We start from the raw sequence: 25,451 nt of genomic DNA, 5'->3' as shown, positions 1-25,451 counted from the left end.
CGCCGGGACTCGTGCGGGAGCGGCACCGCCCGCGGGCGGCCGGGAATCGGTACCGGGCACCCCATCGGGCCACCTCATACCTGTCACCGGGCACCCTATGGGTCACTTCGCACTGGACACCGGGCACCGGGAAACCCCCACTGGGATCGCCTCACACCGGGCACTTCACATCAGCACCGAGCACAGGCACTCCGCGTCGGGGTCACCTCACGCATAGCATTGGCACCTGGCACTGACAGCAGGAGCTGCCACCAGGCACCTCATACCGGGCACTAACACTGGGCACCAGCACCAAACACTTCACCTCAATCACCTCGCACTGGTCACGCACACTGGTCCCTTCTCAGCAGTGACCTTGTGCAGATCACCGCCCGCCAGTCACCCACCACTGCGGCCACCACGGCCACAGCTGGCGCCAGGTCCCTGCTGCGGCCACAGGAGAGAGGTGCTGGAGGCAGCTGTGGTGGTGGCACCTCCATCGTGCCTCCCCCCAGATCCAGAGGGCTCCTGGGAACCCAGCTTTGGTTTTAGAGCCAAAGCATCAGGAAAAAGCTGATGGGATTCAAGTGAGGAGCCCCGGTGAGGAGCAGAGGCAGTGGGGGGACAGTTTTGCCCCTGCTGTGGGATCCCCTACCCAACAACAGAGTCTCCAGTGGGAAAAGGGAGCTCCTGGACAATCTTTACTCCCCATACATGAGCCAGGGACAGGGAGGGACCCTGGGGGTTCACCCCAAACCACCCTAGCTGAGGGTCCACCACCTCTATTCCAGCAGCCCCTGGTCCCAGTGTTGCAGCCGGAACATCTGAACTACAGAGGGAGGTGGCTGGCTGCTCCAGCCGCCCCAGCCAGAGACACTCTGGAGAGGTGGTGCCTGGAGCAGGGAGGGCATCCCGAGGTCCCAGCCCAGCTGGGAGCTGCATCACCCAAACATCTGCACACCCTAGTTTTGCTGCAGCAAAACCCCCTCCCAGCCTTGCACCGGTCCCCGACAACATCACAGAGACAGGCACGAGCTCCCACAGTATACTGGGGCAGGGGAAGGGCCCTGCATGGGGCCATATCCCCTTTACAGCACCCAGGGGCTGGTGGGGGTTCGGGGGGTTCGGGGTTGCCCGAACCGAAGGGACCCTCCCCTGCCCATCACCCTTGAAAAGGGCGGCTGTGTGTTCCCAAACGCAGGAGTCCGTCTGAAACTGAAGCGTCAGCATCATCCCCGTGTGGTCCTGCATCCCCCCCACCGCCGCCCCATGGCTCGGACCGCTCCCGGTGGCTCTGAGCCGTAGCAATTCCCATAGCCACGATGCACGGGACCCTTCTGCCTCTCCCCTGCTCTCCTCTCCCGCCTGCTCTGCTGCCCGCACAGGAGTCAGCACAGGCCGAGGTGCACGCACCGGGCACATCTCTGCGGCCGAGGGCCGGGCATCACCAAAACCGGACCCACCCTCCGCGTCCGGGACCGCACCCAGCGTAAGGAACTCGTGTGAACTCGCCCTGCGGGAGGAGCGGGAGCCGATGGGAAGAGCCCTCTCCTGGCCCTGGATCCGCCACTGCAGCCTCTTACAGCTCATCGCCATCCCGTCATTAATTAACGGCTCCTGAAGCATCTGTCCCTGCTCCAGCATCGCTCTCCGGAGGGGAAAACAGATTTGGAGACGCCACGGGAGGACCGGACTCTCCGTGCCTGCTTCAGCCTCCAGCCGTGCTCTGCTGCAGGGCAGAGCAACTGGATTTGCACAAGGGACACCATCCCACCTCTGTCCCCCTGTGCTGACGCGGCATCTGTCACCATCATGTCCTTTCAAATGGGAGATTAGATCAGACCTGGTGAGGCAAAAGGGGCCCTGAGAACGCCCACCCACCCGAGCCCTCCTCCCCCGCTGCTCTCCTCAGGTAGGACCTGTCTCTCCTGCCCCAGGAAATGCACCTCCTGCTTTCCATGTCCTGAACTGTGAGGATTCCAAATCAGGAGCATTTTTGCCCACCCCAGACTTTACAGAAGTGCGACCTCGGGAGAGAGGTCCCCAGTCCCTAAAACTGCTCCCAGCATTCTGCAGAACAGCTAAGATTTCAACCCAGGAGCTTTTCTACTAAGGCTCCCTTCCCGTATTTTGCAGGAAGGCAACTACCAAGGAGAGAGGTAGATGCTTTGAGGGTTTGAGCCCCTCTGCTGTGGAGATAGGCTAGGAGAGATGGGGGATGTTCATCCTGGAGAGAAGACCCTGGGGAGAACTTAGAGTCCCTTCCAGTCCCTCTCCCTTTCAAGAGAGCTGGAGGGACTTTGGACAAAGGCCTGGAGGGACAGGACAAGGGGGAATGGCATCAAACTGCCTGAGGGCATGGTTAGATGGGATATTGGGAAGGAAATCTTGGCTCTGAGGGAAGCGAGGCCCTGGCTCAGGCTGCCCAGAGAAGCTGTGGCCACTCCATGCCTGGAAATGCTCAAGGCCAGGGACTTGGAGCAACCTGGGATAGTGCAAAGTGTCCCTTCCACTGAGATGAGCCTTAAGGTCCCTTCCAAGCCAAACCACCACGATTCTATGATGTGTACAACTGCCCTCCCCTCTGCCACACAGGGACAGAGCCACAGACACAGGACCAGGAGCCGACAGTACAGGAGATCACTTTATTGAATCCAATGGTGTTAGACAGACGACTGAGAAGAGACATGCCAGTTGGTGCGGGCAGTGTGGGCAGCAGGAGCTGACTTGGTGCAGGGCTGGATTTGTTTCTGTCTTTTCAGAATATCCTCAAGCCTTTTCCTGGCTTCCTTTTATGCTTCCTTTAAAATTTCTTTGAAGTAAAAACAACTAATCGTGGAAAGAGTCCAGATGGTGTTTGTTTGTTCCCTATGATTGTTCCCGCAGCTATATACAACGTGGGGCTGGGTCTCAACATCAGGTATAAAATGGAGCAAGTTTACAAACGTGGAGGGTACAAGGAAAAAGCAAAAACAGACAGGCGTGAGTAGAAATCTGGACCAAAATCTTAAAGAGAAATTTAAAAAGTGCTAAAAAACCCCTCAGCAGGAATACCATGCAGTTAAGAAACACAAAGCCCAGTCAATTACACAGATAATCTAGAACAGGAATTTGTCCATTTCATCTTTTATTTAATTAAAAAAAGGTTGTTTGTTTATTAGAAAAAAGCTAAAATTTTAAGGTTCAGGCCACCAGGCAGCAGCAGCTCGAGGGGGCAGGAGGGTGAGGCACTGGCATCACCCACCTCCAGCCCCTCAGAGGGACTCCCAGGGACCATGGGCACCTCTGGGGGCAACTGGCACCTCTGGAGGTGGCAGAAACCCTCGTGGGGTGGTGGGCACCTTTGGGGACAACAGGCACCTTTGGAGGTGGCAAGAGGATGAGTTAGAGCAATTCTTGGACCCTTTCCCTGGGGACAGAGGGGCTCAGCCCATAGCCAGGGGTTGGCCCCCAGACAGCTGCCAGCCTTGGGGACATGAGGTGCTTAGTGTAAGCCAGGAGGAATCCATCAGGATCTGGGCCCTCCAGCCAGGTAACCCCAGCCAAACCCCCCACCAGCCAAACCCAGGGCCCAGCAGCTGGCATTGCCCTTCTCCTTCCCCCTGAGATTCCTCCTGGATCACAGCCCCACTGTCCACTGACCTCCAGCTGCCAGGGCCGAGGTGATGGGATGAGGGGCAGCCCTGATCTGGGGAGGGACGGGGCAAACCTGCAGGACACAGGCCAGGGGATGCTCAGCAGTAGGGGACGGCTACAGTTTGGTCCAGGTTCGGGTGGCTCCTTGGAGGAGTCAGAAAAAGAAAGCTCAGGCAAGGCTGCCCCTCCTCCCATGGGACTCCTCAGGGCACCTGGGCACAGGGCAGCCCCCAGAGGTGCATCAGTCCCTTCCCACCCTGGGCACCAGAGTCCCAAGGAGGGTGCGAGGGGCTGGAGGGAACAGCTGCGTCCCCATTGCAGACCTCGAGTGGCTGCTGGGCCGGAGTCTCGTACAATCAGAAAAGAAGTCAGCACAGCACAGTCATCACAGAATACAAAAAAAACCCAAAATCAGGGACAAGGCGCAGGGCCGGCCCCCCAACCCACACAGGGCGTTCCACGACAGATCTATGTACAGCGAGTCCTCGACAGAAGAGAAGGCGAACACAAAGCCCTAACGCCCAAGCCAGCATGGGGAAGAGATCCCGGAGATCCCCGTGGGAAGGGGCCGGGCTGGCTGGCCCCGGCGGCAGCAGGAGGCTGTCGGACAGACGGGGAAGTGGGAGGAGTGAGCACCATGGAGCGGCGAGGCAGGACACACCGGCCAAGAGCACCGAGGGCAGAGCTGGCGGCAGCCTCCGAGGGCACTGCGGGAGATGCCCGCTCCAGAGGGGTGTGAGGCATCCCTGAGGGCCACACCAGCTGCAGCACAGGGGGCTGAGGCTGCCCAGTCCCCAGCCTGGCAGTTTGGGGACAGGGTGGGCTCAGTTGATCTGGCCCTGGGGTCGCCTCTCCTCACATCTCTCCAGGGCCCCAGAAGAATGTGGGGGCTGAGCTGGAGGGCAGCAGGGAGGAAGGGGCCCCCAGAGCCCAGGTGGGCACAGGATGGGAGTGCAGACCTGCAGGACACCCCGCAGCCATGGCCAGCAAGGGTGCTGCAGGCAGCAGTCCCAGCACCTTCATTCCATCCCAGCCAAGCTGGCTTTGGGGACGGAGGACACTAGAGCTGGGGCAGGCTGTGACAGCATTGCCCCAAGCCCCTCGTGCCCCCTTCCCACACGGCCAGAGATTAAGGCACCACAGCAGCACCGGGGCCAACCCTCTCCGTGGAGTCTGGCCTTTTGACAATGTGGGATAAGGCCAGGAGGACACATGGCAGCCCCAGGTCCCCCCAGAGCACCAACACAGATCCTGCCAGGCTGCAGGAAGGCACAGGGCCAGGGGGAGCAGGCAGCATGGGAGCAACCCCAGCTCATTGACCCACAGCCCCAGGCCTGGCAGCACCAAGGGGATGACAAGTTGGTTGGGCCCCCCTCCACCAAGGGGACAGGGATGGCATCCAGCTGCCCAGGGATGGGGCAGCAGCAGCAGCCTCCCCATGCCCCAGTACCTCAGGGAGGGTGGCATCCCAGCCTGGTGGGAGACACCATCCCAATGCTCTATGCCTTGGAGGAGGAGGGAGTTGCCATGTGAGGGGCTGCTCTGGGAGCCTGCTGCTGCCACCTGCCTCCACACTGGCCTCCCAAGTCCCACCTCAGCCAACCTGTGCGGCCCCAGGGGGTGGGTTCAGGGACTGGAGATCGTCCAGAGAGCACCAGTTTTGTGACAGGGGTGGTTTGAGTGGTGAAACCAACAGCTGCAAAAGAAACCTAAGGGGAAGGACACTGCTGCCAGGGAAGCAGTAGGCACCAGGCCACAGGCTCCAGGCCAGGAGAGCAAAGTACCAGAACAAAAAGAAGGGACCACAGCAAAGTCTGGACTTGGCCAAAGGAAAAGGGGAAGGGGGAAACAAAATAAAGTAAGAAAAGCAGGATTTTTGGGCTGTCCTGGTCACAGCAACTGCCGTGCAGGTAGAACAGGGAATGCAGAGAGCAGGGAGAGCCATGCTCCCCTCGGCTGGCACAGGGTGGGAGCTCCACAGTGGAGGCTCTTGTGGCTTTGCCCAGCGGGCGCAGAGGGAGCCAGAGCCCCTCATGCCCATGCACTCATCCTGCAGCCCCAGCTCCTCCTGTGCTCCCAGCTGCGGCCCAGGTGGCTCCTGTGGGGTCCCTGCCCCACACAGGGGCCTTCCTGCAGCCCCCGGGACAGGGGGCTCAGCCTCAGCGGTCGCCTTGGTCCCAAAACCCAGGAGTTTGCAATAGAGACAGAAAAAACCAAGAGAGAAACCAGGACTCTCCTACCCCCATGGTTGGGAAGAGAGATGGTAACTCGTGCTCTTCCACAGATGAGCCGAGTTTCCCCAGGCTCCACTGGGGCAACCCAGAGCCCTGCTCTTCTCTCCGCTTGCACGCCAGCCCCACGCTCCTGGATGCCAAATGAAAAGGAGAGCAGCCCAGCAGCAGCTCCCCTCCACCTGGGCTGGCACATCTGGGCCTCACAGAGTCGACTGCAGGTCAGGATCCACCATGGTCTCACGGTCTGGAGACTCAATGTAGTTGGCAGCTTCCTGGAGCTTCAGCAGCATGGCCATCTGTGGGGACAGGAGCATGGCAGGAGCCCAAGGGGGACAGGAGGCCTGCAGGTGACTGGGGAGGCCACTTGGCCCTTCCTGCCCTCCCAAATCAGCCATGCTGGGACAAAGAGGACAAAGCAGATCCCAGAGATGCTGCAAAATCCCTCCCTTGTGCCAGGATCCAGCCTCGGGCACAGCTGGAATGCTCAAGACTCTGTGCCAAAGCAGCATCAGCTGGCGTCACCTGTGGAGCCAGCAGCCTCTCCAGGTGACACATTAGGACATGCAGGAGCACGTGTGCCTGTCTGTGGCTCTGCATGTGGACATGACGCCTCGTGGGGTGTCAAGTGCCCTTTCACTGGCATGTCACTATGCATCCTGGTGTGCAGCCCACCTGCCAGTGTCACCACCCTGTACCCACTGTTTCTCCCAGAGCACCAAGTGTTTCTGCATCCCCAAATCAGTCTTTTTACACGGACAATTAACTGGGAAAGTGAAGCCCCGCCCTGCTCTGCCACCAGCTCCTCCCAGCCCCTCCTGCTGGCCAGCGTACCAGTGGGTCGGAGTCCAGGGAGCTGGGCGTGGTGTCCTTCGCCGTGCGCTCCTCAGGGGGGGACACGGTGCTCTGGGGCCCGATGGTGGGCGGGGGCAGGTGGTACAGCTTGGACTGGTCCTGCTGCGCTGATGGCCAGGGCAGGGTGTCCCGCACCCACTCCACGGGGTCCTCCCAGGCTGCCTTCTGCCCATGGACCTGTGGCACAGATCAAGTGGCAGCCACCCCCTCAGTACATGCCAGAGCCAGCAATGTGGCACCCTGAGCCCCCCAGGACAGTCACAGGGTACAGGGATTTACAGAGATGTCACCTATACCCATAATCCCAGTGCCTCCCCTCTCCCCCCGACCCATGATGGCTGTGTCAGTGTGTCCCCACACTGGTTTGTGTTCTCATCGGCCAGCAGCACTGGCTACCTTGAGCCCATCTTTTGCTCCCTCCTGCAGGTAAGGGATGATGGAGTTGTTCCACAGGTCGATGAACCAGGTCCGGAAATCCTCAATTCCAATAGGACAGGACAGAAAGAAGCAGGGACCTGTGGGGGAAGGCAGACAGTAGAAATGGGAGCTGGGTGCCCCTCCTCCAGTCACTGGGTCCAAGGCTCACAGCACTGAGGTGGGCACACCTGGCTGGAAGGGGGCCCTTGGGAACAGTGACTAGGCACCATCTGCACAGCAGACAGACAGCATCTTCTAGGCAAGGAAGGGGGCTGTCAAATTCAATCTATCCTCCAAAAGCCTGGTGAGGCATGGGGGATCCACCCGGAAAAACGCAGCTCCTCCATGCCCAAGGAAGAGTGCTGGGAGGACTGGCAGCCTCGGATGACACTCCTAAGTGACAGCTCCCAAAGGAACAAAGACCGCCCAGGGAAGAGCATTGCTTGTGTGCATCACCCACCAGCTGTGGTTTGTGGGACTGCGAGACACAGGGAACACATCACCCCCTGAGCTCCTCTGGGAGGGCTTGTTCCCAGTCCCCAGAGCTCCTCGCAGCCCAGGGCAGAGGAGGAAGGTGAGGCAAGGCCGTACCGATGAGGAAGTCGGATGTGCTGTGTTTTTCCAGAAAGGTGTGCAAATGGTACCAGAGCTTGGGCACCCAGTCCAGCACCCGCAGCAGCTCCTCCTTGTTGGCGTTGATGTCCGTGTCCGACTCCAGCAGCTTCCGCCGCAGGTAGCGCACCAGGAAGCCATTGGCCGGCTCCACGTTGTTGGAGAAGGTCAGCATCCTGGGGGAGGACTCCAGTGGTCAGGGCTGGGTCTCCACACAAGCTACCCTGCCCCCCAGCACTCTTGAGGTCCTCCTTGCATCCCCACCCTGCATTTGCCTGAGGCTGGGGAATATCAGGTTCTTCTGGGATGGCAGGGACAGGCCTGGGGGCTCATTCCTTATCAGGGTCCCCAGCCACAGGATGTGACCACAGAAACACCCAGGTGCAAGAGACGGCTTCTGTCCCCTGCAACCCCACAAGGATGATCCCCAGGGATGTACAACTCCTACCTGAAGCTGAGATGGAGGCCATGGTTTGGGGTCATCTTCACAGGCTGGTTGGTAGTGCCAATGATATACGGACTGAGTGAGTGACAGAGAGACAAGATTCATGAGAAAAAGCCTCTGAGTCACCCCTGCCCAAGGCAGAGCTGATCTGGGCACAGCAGACATGTGCAGCCTCATTCCCACAGCCCAGCTCGGTGAGAGCAGCAGGGAGCATGTGTGTGCCGTGGGGCTGCACTGGAGGCGTGCAGAGGTGCAGAGAGGCTCTCACCATTTGTGGTACTTGCAGGTGAGTGCACCGTTGACGAGCTCGCTGATGGAGCCTGCCTCGCTGAGGTCATCCAGGAGGATCACCAGTGGCACGTCCGCCGTGCCTGTCTCCCGGTCGATCTGGTTGGCCAGGTTGGACAGGTACAGCTGAAGATCCTGGAACAAACAGGTCAGGTGTCATGTGTGGGGCCATGGCATGACAGCCACGGGGACCATGGCACCAGTGCCCACAGGGACACTGCTGTGTGCCCTCACCTTGCAGGACTGCTGGTGCATGTTGAAGGTGCTGACGATGCCCTCGGTGACGTCCCGACCCGAGCGCTCCACCAGGTACTCGGCCAGGCGGTTGGTCAGGTAGGTCTTGCCGGTGCCACTGGGCCCCGAGAGGATGAGGCGGCGGTGTTTCAGCAGGAGGCTGATGTAGTGCTGCATCATGGGCTTGGGGATGAGTGTTTCGAACACCAGGCTGTCCACACACTTCTCCTTCAAGCCTGTGGGCAAGGGAGGGCTGAGGGTCCCACTCACACCCTGCAAGACTCCGAGATAGCAGGGACATGGCACAGCCATGGAGCCCCTCTGCCACACTGACCTTTGAGTGTCACAACAACACTGGTCAGGCCCCGGCGGCACAGTGGCAGCTCCGGCGGCTCCGTGTCCAGCACCCGCTTGATGTGGCTGATGCTGTAACCATAGATGGACTCGGTGCTGAGCCCCAGCGTGGACGCAGGATCCATCTTAGTGATGTAATCCTACGTGGGGAAGGACAGGGCTGTCAGTGCCCCTGAGGGCTGGCAGAAAGCGGCTCCAAGAGAGCTTGGGGAGGACCCGGGCCAAGGAATAGCAGGCCTGGTGGAGCAGTGGCAAAGGATGGCTCTCTAAAGAGTGTTTTGCTCTTACCTTGAAGACCTGGCAGACAGCCTCATCCAGCATCTTCCAGTCAACCTTCCCGCTCACCTTGGTCCAGCCCAAGAAAAACTCTTGCTGCTTGAGGTCCTAGGAGCCAAGGCAGAAGTGTGCAGTGCTGCAGCACCACATCCAGCCCCAGGAGGCATCCTTTGCCCCTCTGTCAGGGCCATGACACGGTGACAGGTCAGGCTCCCCAGAGAGCCCACACTTACCCCCTTGATGATGTGCTGGGGCGGCATGCGCACCACAATCCGCAGCGTCAGCTCATCCTTCTGGGTGCCGGCACTGACAGCATCCATGGGGGACACGTCTGGGGATGGAGCAGTGAGGCTGTGCTGGCCAGAGCTGAGCCACCGGGCCCGGCCATGCCCAGCCAGAGACAAATCCTGCTGTGGCTGACAGCGGCACCAGCAGCACAACAGATCCCCTGCTCACTCAGGTGAGCAGCAGCATGTTGCCCACACACACACTTCTCCCTATCCCAGCCCTTCCCCATCTGCCAGCAGCTCTACCACCCCTACCTGCATCCCCCGGGCTGGGGCTGAAGGCGTGACCAAGGGTGAGACCCAAGGAGCGCCGTGGTGAAGAGGAGGCTGCTGTGCTGGTGATATGGCCAGGAACAGCACCTAGCACTGCTGAAGGCCCAGGGGCCACCTTGAGACGGTCATTCTCGGCCTTCAGGAGATCCACCTCCAGCTGGGTCAGAACAAGGTAGGGCACAGGGTAAGGAGCTGTAGGCCAGCAGCACTCTGGGGTGCAGCACAGCGCTGAGAATGCAGGGACTGTGGGCACTTTGGTATGAGAGCAGCCAGGCTGCAGGCAGGGGCCTCACCTGCATGTTGTGCATGGTCTCCCGCAGCTGCTCCAGCTGGTGGGCTGAGTTTAGAGCCTCCAGGCGGATGTCTGTCAGCTTCATCTCCTTCTCCCACAGCTCTGACCGCAGCTCTGACACCTCCTTCTTCTCGGGCTCGCCCTCACTGTGGGCCTGGAAGAGCCTAGGCCAAGGGAGAGACCAGGTCTCACACGTGTCTCTGGCAGGAGCCTGCAGCCCCTGCCACTGGCTCCCCCTGGCCCCACGTACTCAGCCGTGTCAATGCCCACGGAGGAGGATGTGGAGGACTTGATGGAGGGTGAGGCAGTCTCTGTGGAGCCATGCTGTAGCTTGGGGGAGGAGGGGGCTGAGGAGTCTGGTGTGGCAATCTCCTCTATGTCAGAGTAGGACGAGGCTGATTTGGGGCCCTTCTTGATGCTGAAGGCCTTATTGAAGGAGCTGCGTAGCTACAGGAAAAGGAAAAGTTCTTGTTAGAGACAGTCTGAAGTACAGCCTCACAAGCAGACATCTGGACTGGTCCTGCCCTGTCTGTCCAGGACCCACAGATAGTCTGAGCTGGGACCAGTACAACCACACCCACCACACAGGCAGCATCACCACCATGCTGGGGAAGGCTGCAGCCTGACCCTGCTCTGCTGGCACAGCGAATGGATGGGGTGCACAGCCCTTTGGGCAACATTCACCCCAGCCTGGACGGCACCAGAGCCCCAAAGAGTGGGACCCACGTCCTGGTCAGGGTGTCTCCCAGACCTGCTCCCCACCAGCACCTACACCAGGCTGTTCAGGCATGGCACCAGCACCCTGGTCCTTCAAGAAGGGCCAATCCCCACATTCACCCCACCACAGCCATTTCAGCAAGAGGCATTTATTTACAGGGATGTCCCTTGCTCTAGCCACTGCAGAGCCAGGGTCCTGCCCCACACCTCCCTCTGCCCCATGGATCCTGCTGGAAGCACAGAGGGGCAGCCAGCCCTCCACAGAGCATGCTGGTGTCTCACCTGAGCATGCAGCATGCACACAGCACACACAGAACAGTGGTGGGTGAGCAGCAGGCTGGGTCCAGGGAGGGGGGATGGACACTGCATAGGGACCAAAGTAGACCCAAACTGGGTCCCACCAGCTGGTAGGAGAGCAGCACGATAGCCACCATGGGCTAACATCATGTGCCCTGGAGTGCCAGGGCCTGTTCCAACAGAAGGTGGGAAAAAGAAGGAATGGAGAACACACAGGATCTGTCCCAACCCCCACAGGCACCAGCAGACTGCTCTAGGGTGTTCCCAAAAGCAAAAGCATTGCATTTCAGTGTAAACAAAGTAGGCATCCAGCTCTGATGATGATGGAAGAAGGGAAGCACTGAGACCTATGTGGGTGCTGGCAGGGACAGAGCCACCTGAGACCACATCAGGCAGCCCTGGAGAAGCAGACATGGGCAGTGCACTCCAGTGTCTTCAGTGACACCGGCAAGGCTGCACTGAGGTCTCAAAAGATCCCAAAAGATCCAGTTACACAGGAAGTGAGGAGAGTGCCTGCCTTCCCTAGGCAGGAAGGGAAGTGTTGCCATCCATGGGGCAGGTCCCATGTGTGCTTTTCCTGCTGTCTGTGGCAGCTCAAGCCCCTCCTTGTGAGTGCATATTTGTCCTTAACATCAAAGGAAGTAGCTAAGTCGGGCACAGCCTGGCTGGGGACCCAGGATGGCCTGTGCTGGGGTTAGTGCCAGTGGGATGGATGGGATGGGGAGTGTATGAGCACCGTCCCATGAAATGAAGCAAGGGCCCTGGCTGGGCACAGGTGGATTGGACTTACCTCATACACCTGGAAAAAAAGGGTTGAGGTCAGCATAGGGGAAGAGAAACAAAACAAAGCAAGACTTAATTGCACATCCAGCTCAGAGCTGCCTGGTGCAGGGAAGGGGCTGCCTGGCCGAGGTGTCGGCCCTCCACACTGTCAGAGCCTGCGTGCGCAGGAGGGAGACATGGGGGAATACACAAGGAAGCAGGCATGCAGGCCAGGGCTGGGAAACTCCTGAAGGGGCTCGAGAAGTCCCAGCCAACAATCCAAGACACAAATCCATGGCAGTTACACTCTCCTCACCACTGTTGTCCCCAGAGGACAAGGGACACCAACACTCCAAAGCCGAGGCAGACCGAGAGCAGCTGGTTTGGGGGCTGACCTTGAGCAAACCCTGCCAGTGGCTCCCCAAGCCCCATTTCTCCTGCCAGTGCCCCATCCAACCCACCCAGCTCTTCTTCTTCTTCTTCTTGGCATCAGCGTCCTTGCTGCTGCCGATGCTGGAGTGGCTGGTGATGCTGTTGAGGCTGGAGATGCTGTCAGAGGAGTTCTGCCGCTTGATGCGCAGCTCTGGGGTCCGCCAGAGAAGCAGGAGAGATTGGGAAAGAAGGGATCAGCTACCTGCAGCTGTCTCAAAGCCAGAGCACCCTACAGTCCCCTCACACCCAATCTGTCCTCCCACCCAACACCTTCTGAGCTCTTGGAGCCACCTTGTAACAATGACATGGGCCTTGGACACCAAATGGGCACTGCCAGAGAGACACCCAGGGTACACATCACCCTGCTGTTGTCCCAAGCCATCTCTATGACAGCCCCTTGCACTCACACTGGGGTTTTGGGGCTAGAAATAGCACTTATGGGAACAAAATCAATACCAACAGGCAACACTGGCTGTTGGCAAAGGGCCTGGCAAGGAGGTCTCTCAAGACTGACAAACAACCATTCCCTTACATGCCAGCACTGTGACTTCTCATGGTGACAGCTCTGGCTATCCATTCCTGGTTTCAGATGCTCAAGCATCATGGGGAAAATCTGCTGTCCATGGCACCCTACCTCCAGACGAACCTCCCCCGTAAGAGGGTGTGCCCTGTGCCAGTCCCAGCAGGAGCATCCCAGCTCAAGAAGGGCTGCAGCATCATGCCTTACCTTTAGGGGTGACATCAGTGCCATTTAGAGCACCCTGGATCACAGCCTGGGCCTCTGAGTTCTTCTTCTTCAGGAAGTCAATGGTCTCTCGCAGGTCCAGCAGCTCCGTGTCCTGGGGCAGCAGAGTTGGGAGCCATGGAGTGCATCCCAATGGTGGAGAGCCCACCCCAAGAGCGCCCTTGGGGCAAATCTCCCAAGTCCAGCACCCAGCAGTCCCACTGAGCACCACGATACACCCACCTTCTCCTCAGCGGTCTCAGCCAGGTGCCGCAGGCGGGATGTCATGCTCACCAGGCTCTGCTCAAAGGCTGCCACCAGGTTGGCCTGGGAGAAGTGGAGAAACAGGTGAGCCCCCATATCTGGGCAAAAACCCAAGGACAGATGAGCACCCACTTCTAGGTGTGGGATGCAAAAGGCTGAATGAGAAATTAGGGCTTCCATAGGCACATGCAGCTCCAGCCCTATGCCCTGCAGGGGTGGAGTGGGGTGCCCCACAGGGACTCCCATGAGGACTCACATTAGCAGACAGCTGGGACGTCAGCGTGGCCACCTTCTCCTGCGAGGACTCCAGCTCGCGGCGCAGCTTGCGGATTTGCTATGGGGAGAGAGGGGAGAGATGAGAGGGGCCAGGCACTCGCCCTCACTGGGGGCAGGGGCAGGCATGAGCAGAGGGTGTGGGCTCACCTCAGACTGCATCTTCTCCTCAGCCTGGCAGCGTGAGAGCAGAGGACAGACAGACAGAGGCAGGCAGTCAGAGGGGCAGCGAGGCACAGACAGGCTCAGCACCAGGCAGAGGCATGCACAGAGCTCCCCCCAGTCCCACCCGGATCCCCCAGCCATGCACAAAGCAGCGCAGCACGGAGGTGGCTCTTACGGAGGAGTAGGTGGAGGACGCGCTGGAGGCCAGGGACAGCACCGATCCATGAACTGCAACACAGGAAAAGACAAGGTGTCAGGGTGCCCTGGAGAGCAGCACCCAGGGACTACAGGTCAGGGCACAGCTGGTGACTGGGCTCTCAGGGGTGGAGGGCTCTGAGGTGGCCTGGGGGAGGTGCAGGGTGGGACAGCAGCTGCTCAGCACTGCCCATTTCTCAGTGTGTGCCCTCCACCTGCATCCTCCTCTCTGGGAAATCTGGGGGCTCTGCTGCCCTCCATGTCTGCTTAGATCCCCTCCTCCCCAGTGTCACAGCACACTGGGGGCAACCCAAGGACACTGAGTACCCATGGGGGTCAGGGCAGACCCAGGGCTGATGCCAGCACAGAGTCCAACTGACCCCTGTTGCTGTCCCTGCTCTGATGCCAAGAATGGGACACAGCAACCCATCCAACAATGCCATGGCAGCACCAGTGGGAAGGGACAAGGGTGCAGGGAGCCCCACCAACCCTCTGCAGCCTCCTCTGCCTGGACAGGAGCACAGCACACTCTCACCATCGTCCACGGGGTCCCGGAAAGAGCCCGAGCGGATCATGCCCTTGGGTTTGTCGGCCAGGGAGAGGGTGCTGCCCATCTGGGAGGTGCTGTACAGCTCGAAGGTGGAGTCGTGGGTGGGGATGCTGTTGGAGCGGGTGATCCGTGGGGTTGTGGTGGCAGTGGGGCTCACTAAAAGAGAAAGCAGGGAGGAAGCAGGGTCAGAATAACGTTGTGGGTACCTGCCATCAGGATGGGGAAGCAGAACTAGGAGTGATCCACGAGAGCTATGATGCAGTGAGGAAGCAGGGACTGTGGTCCCAAAGCAGGGAGGGGCTGGGGAAAGTTAAAAGGCAGGCTGATGCTGAGAAGACCTGGACACCAGCACCAAGGTAATCACAGGGCTGAAAAACAAATCCATTGCCCCAGGGACAAGTGGGTACCACTATGCCATGGCCCAACACCTGCAGGTGAAGGAGTGGAGCCTGCTGCCCCAACTTGTCTGCCTGGACCCCTCAAACCCTCCAGGAACATGCAGGTCCTGGTCAGATCAGGGCAGGGCTTACCCTTTGCCCTGCCAGGCATCCCCAGAGGAGCAGTTATGGCCTGAGGCCCAAAGGTGGATGAGACACCCTGAAGTAGAGGTGATGAACATCCAGCACCCGAAGCACCAGGTGCTGGTGTTGGTGGTGTCAAGGAGACAAGCAACGCCCAGGGGAGCATCAGCACGTCCCACAGGGAGCACAGGGAGCAGGAGGGAAAGGGCCGGCAGCGGAGGGCACTGACCAATGCTGGTGAGCGGACCCTTCCCGACCAGCGCCATGGGGAGGGCAGGGGGTGAGGGCAGCTCCTGCTGCTCGTCCGACTCGGGGAGTCCGCTGACTGCGTGCGAGTGGCGCCGCTCCTTGGCCTCCTCCTGGGAGTGGAGCTGGTACCTGGGGAGCCGCAGACAGGCACGGTAAGATCGACCAGCACTGTCCAGCTCCTGCCCACTGCACTGCAGCCCAACTTCCCTGGCTCAGGGGCACTGCCCTGGAAAGCTTCCCCTTCCCACCCCAGCACCACCCAAAAGTGTTTTTGGCTCTTTTACCTCAACCCCTTCTTGGGCAGCGTGTTCCTGTCGCGGTTGGCACTGGAAGGGAAGGAAAGATCAGTGACATCCCTGCACAGACTAGGGAAGGAACCATGGGGATTGAGCTGCAGGGACAGGGAACTTTTCCCTAGAAATGTAGCAGGAAGAGACTCTGAAGCAGGCAAAGGACATGGCAGAACAGCAGGGAGGAATGTGTGCCCATGAAGGTGCCATAGCAGCCCACCAACCTCCTTCCAGCCATACCTGTCCAGATGTGTGAGCCGGGGGCTTCCACTCCAGCCCAGCTCTCTTGCCTCTTCTTCCTCTTCCTCCTCTGCGCTGGCAGGAGGTGCAGCAGCAGGGGCGGGGGTGGTAGTGCTGCCCCCTGAAAAGGCACTGGGCAAGCTCATGGGCATCTGCAGGGATTCCATGCTGCGGTGAAGGCCGGAGAGCTTGGGGTACATCCTGCCCTCCTTGGGGACACTGAAGCCACCCATGAGCTCCAGGCCCTGGGAGAAGCTTGCTGAGTTGATGTTGAGGATGGGGGCAGGGCTGGGGCTGAAGCAGGGTGCAAGGTGCCCGCCAGCTGGATGCAGGTCCTGGAGCTTGGCAGTGTGTGGGGTGTGCAGCTCGCTGGAGGAGGGCAAGTCCAGGCTGTTGGAGTTGACCTTGTCTAAGTTGGCCAGTGAGGGAGGCTTCACGTAGGTCTTGGCAGCTGCTCTGGAGAGGGAAAATGGGTAAGGAAACAGGTGAGACTCAGGTACTGGTGCTGGGCACAGCTGTGCCAGGCACCTGCTGCCCTCAGGGATGGAAGGACCATACCTGAGAGGTGTAGGGGGCAGCTCAGCCACCTTGGCTGCTGGCGGGAGGTTGGCCTGGGCTTTTGGGGTGCTCTCAGGTGAGCTGGCACTCTTCAGGGTGCTGCACTCAGAGTCAAGGGCCACTGCCTTGGCTTTGGCCTTCTCCTTCTCCCGGTCTGTCTGGTTCACAGGGGCCGGTGTGCCACGGCCAGTGCCAACCTTGGATGGCTCCTTGAGCCGCGACACTGAGATGCCGCCCTGCTTGGTGCTCAGCAGGCTGGGGTCAATGCTGCTGCTGACCGGCCGGGCTGCGCTGCGGCCCCCGGTCACACTCATGGAGCTGGACTTGGCTGGCCGGGGCAGGCTGCGGTACTGGATGTTGGAGCGAGCCCCTGGTGCCAGGAATCCAGGCTCAGGTGCATTGGAGACGTCGAGGCTTGTTTTCCTCCCACTGACTGGCTTAACAGGGATGCCAGAGCTCTTCTGGATCTTGCCAAGAGTGGCCGAGCCCCCAGCCTGCATGACAGTGGCCGTGCCAGTGGCAGGAGCTGGTTTCTTGTAGCCAAAGGAGCTGGAGGATGAGGGGCGTGCAAGCCCTGATGGCGGCTTCTTGGCATCAGCTGTGCGGTCACGGCCGGCATCAGAGGAGGAGCGCTGCAGGCCTGTGTTCTTCACTGACAGCTTGCTCTTGTCAGTGACTTTGGTCTCTGGCTTACCTGGTGGCAAGAAAGGACAGGTTAGTGTCCCTGGGGGCTTTGGGGACATTTGGAAGTGAATGAGCCCAGACAAGACCCGGGCACCAGAGATGCAGAGATGTGACTGAGGAAGGGTATGCGAGACTCTTGGTGCACTCAACGGTTCCCCAGCCTGGTGTGTGGACATGAGACCATGGGGCAGGCACAGACCCCCAGCCTGCTTGCAGCCCGCAACACCACCCTGCCTCCCCTTCCAGCCCACACTCAGCTCTGGGTCTGAGCACAGCCAAAGCCATCCCATGGTCCACATGCTTGGGGAAGGCACACAAAGACAGCACCCAACCTTCTCTGTGTCAAAGGAGCTGGACCCTGCCCAAACTGGTTTTTACCTGCCACTTTGAGGGTGCTCTGGGCCATGTGGGTGATGGGGGAGGTCACAGCCACTGGAGGTGTCTTGCCCTTCTTGAGGGAGCCCGGGGTGCCCAAGCTGACAGGCTTCTTCAGCTCACCACCCTTAGGCCCCTCCTCTCCACCCTCCGAGGGCTCCCGCCGCCACTTGGAGGAGCCATGCTCCATCTTGAGGCTGCTACTGTCGTAGTCCAGCTTCTTGGGTACCTTCTCGTCACCCTCACCGTACCAGCTCAGGCCGCTCTCTGCCAGCGAGCGTTTCTCCGAGTCCGTGCGCAGCTGGGGGCAGAGCAGAGTCAGGGGCACTCCTGGCACCCACCCCAAACCCATCCCCAGAGAACATCAGCCAGTTGGGAGAAGGACGCAGCAGTCAGGCTGTGCCATCCTTGTTTCCTCACACTGGCACCCTCCATGCCCTCTTTCCCACCGAGGTGGTGGCAGGAAAGCTGGGATAGGTGCTGGAAAGGGTCCGGGTGTCACTGGCACCTACCGCTATGGCCGAGTTCCTGCGTGAGGCGGTGGGGGTGGAGGGCAGGGAGTTGAGTGAGGAGCTGGCATTGAACTCCTCTGAGCTGAGGTTGTCGGAGGCATCGCTGAGGCCACTGCTGATGGAGCTGCTCTCATCCCAGCTGTGAGGGAGAGACAGCATCACAGCCCTGCTCAGCCCAAAGGGTCCCACCACCCACAGGATCTCCCTATTCCAGGGGCTGCTGGGGCAAAAACCAGCTCCTGGTAGTGGCCATGGCAGGGACATGGCATGCAGGGCCCATGGCTGGCTCCAGCCCAGCCTGGTACTGGCTCATGTTCCTGTGGCACATAAGCCTCAGTGACCCCGCTGGGACCCTGCTGAGACCCTCCCAGTAAGGCTCTGTGGAGCTTTGATGGGGATGGAGGGACATCCGCAGTTCAGGGAAGCCAGCACCCATGCCACAGGGCTAGCAGCATCACAACAAGACCCTGGCAACATGCTCTGACCCTGGAGGCAGGATGGAATTGTCAGAAAGGGCAGGACTTCTGGAATAAACAAACCAGAAACCCTGTAGCATCCACCCTTCCTGGGGTGGTCCCCACCCACTGCACCCTACTGTCCCTCTCCAGCCCCCAGCAGCCAGAGGCAGCAAGTCTGGGATCTGCTGCTGTGCCGACGTGGCTGGCCCATGCCAGGGCTCAGCCAAGTGTGCAGAAGCCCATCTGCAGAGCCATCAGTCAGCACCACACTGGGGCAGCAGCTGCCTGGGTTCCCCAAGAGCATAGCTGGTTCCACAGCACTGGGCTATGCCCATGTCGATCTGGCACAGGCAGGCATGGAGCACCTCCCAGCAGGATGAGCACAGCACCTTTCAGGTCAGCAGCTGAGTAGGTCAGTGAAGCCTCACACCCTCCCAGGGCCCGTGACTGCCTAGGGGAGACAATACTGAAACAGGCTGCCCAGAGAAGCTGTGGCTGCCCCAACACTGAAATGTTCAAGGTCAGGTCAGATGGGGCTTGGAGCAACCTGACCTAGTGAAAGGTGACCCTGGCCATGGCATGGAGTGGCACAAGATGAATTTTAAGGTCCCTTCCAACCCACACTATGCCATGATCCTGTGACAAGCTGTGGCGTAGGAGTGCGGAGCAGAGCTGGGAGCTGCAGCCAGCCCCAGGTCCTGCAAGAGATGCCTGTTTATGTACACTGAGGCCACAGAGGTGCAAGTGAAGCAGAGCCCCAACAGCAGTGGCAGAGCAAAAGCAACAGTCACCACCATCCCTGTCAGATGCCCAAAGCTCAAGAAGGAACAACAAAGGCAGCTCCAGCACCATAAGACCTGCACTGCGTGTCCTGCTCTTTCCATAGGGGAGGAGTTTATCAGAAACTGGCCAAAGCCACGATGGACACAGCCCCTTGTGCCCCCACAGCAGCTTCTGGGACAGAACCAGCAGGTGCTGCTGCCCAGGAAAGGATTTCAATAGGATCATGCACTCAGGATGTGCTGCTGAGCTCCTCAGCTCCAAGCCATGTCTCACCACGAGCCCTGTGCCGAGGTCGAGTTCCCACTGGGACAGAAATCCTCACCCCAGAGCCTGCAGCAAAGCCCCTCTCCCAGCCTGGCCTCACCTGGCAGGAGGCACTGCCAAGAGTGAGGCCAGGCTTTGTAGGACTGTGTCCTGTGGCAACACAGCTGGGGCTACATGTGGTGCTGGGTGTGTCTCAGTCTGGCTTTTGGGGCCAGGCAGGGAAACCCCAAACACTCTCCCAGCCACACATGCAACGCCCCCATTGCTCCAAGTATCCAGAGAGCCACTGAGAAAGGGGCACAGGATCAGATGTTAGATCAGGGCAGGAGGTGACTCCAAATCCTCCTGGACAACCCTCTGCCAAGAAAAGACAACGTGGAAGGTCACATCCCAGTAACACTAAAACCACGGCATGAGGCTGGGGAACCAGCTGCACACTGTGAGGGTGTCTCTGACTCTCTTATGGGGCACACAGCTGGTGCGCTGAGGGATGCCCCAAACTGGTACATACTTCCCATAGGCAGCACAGCAAGGAAAGCATCAACCATAGCACCACTGGCCCCTCAGCAAGTACAAACTCCCGGAGCATGGCTGAGCCCTGGCATCTCGACTAGCCCCCTGAACCCTCCAACAGGAGGTAGCCATGTCAGACTGCCACTTCGGGACAAAACTGACCTTTCTGCTCCATCCCCTCCATCGTACCCAGAGCCATTCCCAGCTCCTGCAGACGATTCCGCACCGAACGCACCCGCCAGCAGCCCCGCGGCAGCTCCCAGGAACGGGGATGCTCAAGGGCAGCGCGTCCGTCGTGCCGCGCTCCGCGGCGCCGGCGGGCGGCCGGGACCCGCTGAGGGCGAGGCGGTCCGCACGGGCTCGGGGATGCGCAGCGCGGCCCCAGCCCCGGCGCGGGGAGGCGGCTGCACCGGTAGGGAGCGGAGGATGGACTGGGACCACGGTGCGCGGAGATGCTCCGCCCCGCCCCGGCCGCACCCCGACTCGGAGCCCCGCGCCCGGCAGCCCCGGGGTCAGACCGACGTCCGGAGGCACCAGAGCCTCGGGAGCCCCGCGGAGGATAGGCCCGGCCGTATTGCAGGTGCGGGGCGCGGGCCGGGGCGGGGATGGGGAGGCCCGTGGGAGCCGCCCCGATGTCCCGATGCCGCGGTGCCGGGCGCGGCCGCGCTGCCCCGACCCCCCCTTTCCCCCCTCCCCGCAACGCGGCCGAGACAAAAGCACCGCCCGCGGAGGGCCCCGGGGCGCGGGGCTTTGTGTGCCGGGGCCGAGCTCCGGCCGCGCCCCCGCCCGCGGCGGAGCGCTCCCCGCCCGTGCCGTACCTGCTGGCGAGGCGCGGGGCGCGGCGCGGCCTCCCCGGCCGCAGCATCGTGCTGCCCGCGGCGCGGCGCGGCCCCGCCGGGCGGGCGAGAGGGGCGGGGGGCGGCGGGACCGCCCCGCTGCCCGCGCCTTAAAGCGACAGCGGCACAGGACCCCCTCCGCCGCGCAACGGCCCCTCCCCGTCCCCCCGGGACGGGACCGGGCTCCCGGCTCCAGGCCTCGCCCGCCTCAGCTCCGCGGCCATGTCTCCGCCGCAGCCCAAGGAAGGTCCCGACCCCTGTCCCTGGTGTCCCACAGCGTCCCCCCAGATGCCCGTAGAGCCCCCAAACCACGATTCACATCCCCAAACACAGCACCAGTGACCCCCAGTCCAGCCCACACTGTGACAGCAGAGGCCATTCCTCAGCACTGGGTTTGGACCCAGTGCCCCCCAAACCGCCCTGTTCTCTGTCCCCAAAGGAACCACCTCGATGTGGGTCCCACTGTGGGGTGCTGGGACAGCTGCTCCCAGCAACCTCGGCACTTATCCCCAGAAAGGACACCCATGACTGCCCCGCTCTGCCTTTCATTGACCAAAACCCCTAATTTGGTCCCTTTTTTCTCTCTCTCTCGCATCACAGCAAGAACCATGCTGCAGGGTAGGGTCCTCACTGGGTTGGTAACACCAGGGACAATTTCGCCAGCCCAGCCACGTAGGGCAGAGAGAGTTAACTGCAGCCTTGGCAAGATAGACCAGACCCTGCAGGCTGGGAAATAAGTAATTCCTTCCTTGAAGCAAGGGCAACGCCTCTTGGCTCCTTCCCCACTGCCCCATCACTCACCACACAGGGCTTGTCCCAGCATGGCATGGTTGCACACAGCATGGCATGGCAGGACAGGGGTCCCTGACCACCCCTGTCCCCACTGATCAGCTCGTGCCCACACCCACCAAGCCCTGGCAGGAGCTGATGGCCAGGGCTGGTGGTGCAGCCAGCCCTGCGGTGCGGTTACGGCCCCACCACGTGCCCCAATGGGTGCGGCGGCACAGCCCGTCCAGCACCGCATCCCTCCGGTCCCTCCGGCCTGGCACAATGCCACAATGCTCTCCCTTCCCTCCTCTTCTCCTGGCTGCCTGCCTCAGCCCTGCCACGGCCGGCTCAGGCAATGCTCAGAGCAGTTCTGCTGGGTGCAAATCTGGGCATCCCGCGTGGCAGGGGAGCCAGCCTGGCACAGCCCAGCACTGCAGCCTCTCAGAAAGGCAGCTTTGACCCCGCCAGAGCCATGGGCCTCGTGTAGGATGACAGCAGAGAACAACTACTGGTCACAGCAGACCCTTGGGCACCAGCACAGGCACTGAGCCCCATACAGAGGAGTACCCCCAGCACTTTTCTCAGCAGAGGCTGCTGTTGGAGCTGGACAATCTTGAACTCTCCTTGCTACATCTGTCTCACACCAGCACAGACACCTGCCCATTTAGCAGCCAGACCCACTGGCACCAGCCAGGGCTCCAGACACTCGTGTCCCTGCCAGGCTGGTCCAGCCAGATCCCCACTGCTGTCCTGAAGCCCACCCTGGATGGAAACAAGTCCTGGTCTGCCCTGGCTCCTTCCTCTTGTGGCAGAGGAGGAAATGCAGGGCATGCACTGGGGGAGTCTCACACCCCACAGCAGCAGATCACTGGCATTGAGGGGGCTCTGTGGCACTGGTGCTCACAGCCCCAGCCTCATGCTGTGACTTGAGATAGGAGCAGTGAGGAAAGCACAGGCACACCCGAGGCTCTTCACACCCTCCCCCCCTCTCCTCCACTTAATGGGGCAGAAAAAACAATTAGCTTCATAAATCCTGTTGAGGGGGTTGGGAGCTCCCCATGGATGTGGGCAGGGCGGGGCTCTGCATCCCCCTCACATCCACATCAGGAACCAGAGTGTAACAACAGTCCCTGGCTTCCCTGATCCCCACAGCCCTGTAAACCCCTCTGTACCCTCCAGGATGCCCCCCAGACAACCAGGTACCCTCTAAGAGAACTCCAGTCCCTACAGAGTCAGGCTACCTTGACCCTAGGTGTCTCCTGCTTGGATTTTGGTACTGTGATCAGGCACCTTTCTCTGAAGCTGCACTCAGAGGAACAGGGGTCTGCAGAGATCTGATGGGGAAACTGAGGTAGGGAAGGGGGATCTGACTTGCCTGAGCTCACTCAGTGGGAGAATATCAACATCACATCCCATAGTTGATTCAGGACCCCATACTCCATGTAGCACTGCCTCTGGTCTCTGGCCCCCTAGAACCCTGAGGGCTGCAGAGGACTCTGCCACAGGACCCTTGAGGGTGTGTGGTCCTGCAAGGGGGCACCTGTGGCCAGGCTGTGCCTCCACCCCAGCCCTGCACCATCACTGCAGTAATAGTGGGGTCTGATTTCCTCATGGCAGTGGGGCCGAGGCTGTGGGGGGGTCAGCCAGCACTCACTGCCTGCTGCAGTGACAGCAGCCATGGACCCCAACCACACTCCTGGCTAAGAGCTCACCTCTGGTCTCCCCTCTGTCCCCCTGCAAGTGGTGGAAACCCTGGAGGAAATGTGTCCCGGTGTGGGGATGTCCGCTGGCAGTTGCAGTGACATACGGAGGAGCCACGGCAGCACGCGGGGCTGCAGAGGCCACGTGCGATGCTCAGAGAGTCCCAGGGCAGTGCCGGGATGGGGAGCAGTATGACTCAGCTTGGTTATGAAATTCCTATTTTTCCTGTTGTCTGGACGAACCGGTGACCTCGGCCACCTCAGTGCACAACGGCCAGGCTCCTCCACAGGCCGCAGGGTGGCACGTGGTAAAGCCAGGTCTTGAGGTCCCCAGATACCATGCAGAGAGGCAGGTGGGTTTATTCTCCCCAGCAGCTTTCCCCAGGGCACATGGGTATGTGAGGTCCAACCCTGCGCTCTGCCCTGTGTCCGTATCCAGCCACATCAACAAGCCACAGGGGCCAGCAGCTTCCCACATCTGGGCATGCACTGACCCCCAGGTGCCCTGTACCCCCAGCCTCACAACCCCAGGACTCCCTTCCCAAAACATGCCTCATGGAGCTGCTGTCACATCCCCAGGGGCCAGGGATCAGCACTGGGTGCCTCAACCCAACTCCCAAAGGACGGAATTGCTGGAAAGCAGCACACAGGAAGGCACTTCAGTGGTGCTGATGCCCAAGGGGGTCCTGGAGCCCCTTTCCAGGAGCGTTCCCCGTACCCAGCTGGCAAGAGGAACTTGCCAAGCCCAGCACGCGGCGCAGCCCAGCAAATATTTATAGAACATTGCTCCCTGGCCAGCCAGGGTCCCACACACACGCCAGGCCACGTGCAGGGCCACAGCCGTGCCCCACGGGATGTCCCTGATGAGGAATGACTTCATGAGCTCACTGGGACAGGACATGGGGTCATCCTGGAGTAGCCAAAGTGAGCAAGGGGCGTTCAAGGGAAGGGGGCAGGCTCCAGCGCCAGTCCTGCTCGGAGCAGGAGGAGGGCGGCTGCTCCCCTGCTGCTCCTGGGGAGCTGAGCCAAACATCTGCTCCCGCCTACGGGCTGCGCCGAGCCCGAGGAGCTGCAAGGAAGCCAGAGCCAGGCCAGCCAGAGCACAGCGGGTGTCAGCTCCAGAGCATCCCTCCTGGGAGGATGCTGCTGGCAGCCCCCAGCCCTGCTGGAGGGGACCACGGGCTCTGCAGTGCTTGGCTGCCAGCAGCACCGTCACAGTGACCTGGGACGGTGCCTGGGGTGTGCCATGGGCTAGACACGTGTGCCCTGTGCTCCCAATTCCAAAAGCTGCTGCCTCAGCTCTATTTCATGCCCACGAGCAGAGTCAGGGCTGTACCCAGCTCATGATAGTGCAGATGGTGCCAAAGCTGTGGTGGGATGCAATGCTGCCTCCCTTTCTACCACCAACAAATGGGATGCAAAAGGACATCCTGAAATCACAGCAGTCCCAGGGTCACACAAACATTCTCCCAGTGCTCTGGAAGCCCCAAGGGACATGCAGAGCCCTGAGGACTGGCTCCAGAGCTATGCCCCCACAGCACAGCCCAGCAGCACACACAGACCATCATCACTGCTCCCGCAGCCACCGCAGCAGAAGGTGCTGACTCAGCAGCCAGCCCTGCTAGCTCTCTCTGCACCCCATGAACTCCTGACTGCAGTAAAGCCTTGCAGCATTCCACTCACTCCCACTGTGACCCACCTGGCCCTAGGAACACCCAGGGACCGTGCTGAGCCACTACTCAGGACACACCACATCAGGTCAGGTTCTGGGCACACAAGGCACAGGGGGAGGCACACCAACACATGGCCACACTGTGGTGGCACAGCTCAGACATGCAAGACTTGGCCAGAATAAAACCAGGCCAAACCTGGCTTGCACATCCTGCTCCATGCTCCTCACCACTGCCTGGTTCGCATGCAGGTCTGCACACAAAGGCACCCATGCTGTGGCTATGCAGAGGTGTCCCTGGGGAAATTCCCAGTGGAGTGACCTTGGTGGGATGACCTTCGGTGTTCAGGAAACAACTCCAGCCTGGATGGGTGAGAAAGCATCACAGATAGCACCACACCCTCCCTGGAAGTGGCATCAGGGCAGGGAACAGCAAGTGGCCACTGAATAGCGGTGGGTGGGAACTAGAGTTG

General features: G+C 60.5%; 1 protein-coding gene across 2 annotated transcripts in view; it reads right to left on the bottom strand.

Moving 5' to 3' along the window:
* Positions 1–2,610: 2,610 nt before the first annotated feature.
* The window catches only part of NAV1 (neuron navigator 1), a 72,454-nt gene continuing 49,613 nt past the window's right edge, over positions 2,611–25,451 (bottom strand). Inside the window, exons 7-32 of one of the 2 annotated variants that reach the window (XM_021527669.3) lie at positions 17,988–18,126; positions 17,479–17,776; positions 16,417–17,110; positions 15,859–16,314; positions 15,613–15,654; positions 15,309–15,457; positions 14,544–14,714; positions 13,989–14,041; positions 13,799–13,822; positions 13,632–13,709; positions 13,355–13,438; positions 13,115–13,226; positions 12,417–12,538; positions 10,430–10,626; positions 10,181–10,343; positions 9,870–10,044; positions 9,561–9,658; positions 9,340–9,435; positions 9,032–9,191; positions 8,698–8,933; positions 8,444–8,598; positions 8,179–8,250; positions 7,710–7,906; positions 7,098–7,216; positions 6,681–6,878; positions 2,611–6,145 (exon numbers count right to left, since the gene is read on the bottom strand). In XM_021527669.3, the coding sequence (XP_021383344.2) occupies positions 6,050–6,145; positions 6,681–6,878; positions 7,098–7,216; positions 7,710–7,906; positions 8,179–8,250; positions 8,444–8,598; positions 8,698–8,933; positions 9,032–9,191; positions 9,340–9,435; positions 9,561–9,658; positions 9,870–10,044; positions 10,181–10,343; positions 10,430–10,626; positions 12,417–12,538; positions 13,115–13,226; positions 13,355–13,438; positions 13,632–13,709; positions 13,799–13,822; positions 13,989–14,041; positions 14,544–14,714; positions 15,309–15,457; positions 15,613–15,654; positions 15,859–16,314; positions 16,417–17,110; positions 17,479–17,776; positions 17,988–18,126 (4,384 nt within the window). In that variant the 3' untranslated portion in view covers positions 2,611–6,049. The remainder of the gene's footprint in view (positions 6,146–6,680; positions 6,879–7,097; positions 7,217–7,709; positions 7,907–8,178; positions 8,251–8,443; positions 8,599–8,697; positions 8,934–9,031; positions 9,192–9,339; positions 9,436–9,560; positions 9,659–9,869; positions 10,045–10,180; positions 10,344–10,429; positions 10,627–12,416; positions 12,539–13,114; positions 13,227–13,354; positions 13,439–13,631; positions 13,710–13,798; positions 13,823–13,988; positions 14,042–14,543; positions 14,715–15,308; positions 15,458–15,612; positions 15,655–15,858; positions 16,315–16,416; positions 17,111–17,478; positions 17,777–17,987; positions 18,127–25,451) is intronic. The other variant, XM_077789045.2, reaches the window with a different exon arrangement.

This window comes from Lonchura striata, chromosome 26 (genome assembly GCF_050655825.1).
Source record: "Lonchura striata isolate lonStrDom1 chromosome 26, ASM5065582v1, whole genome shotgun sequence".
NCBI classification, from domain to species: domain Eukaryota; kingdom Metazoa; phylum Chordata; class Aves; order Passeriformes; family Estrildidae; genus Lonchura; species Lonchura striata.
This window is presented reverse-complemented; position numbering and strand designations above follow the sequence as displayed.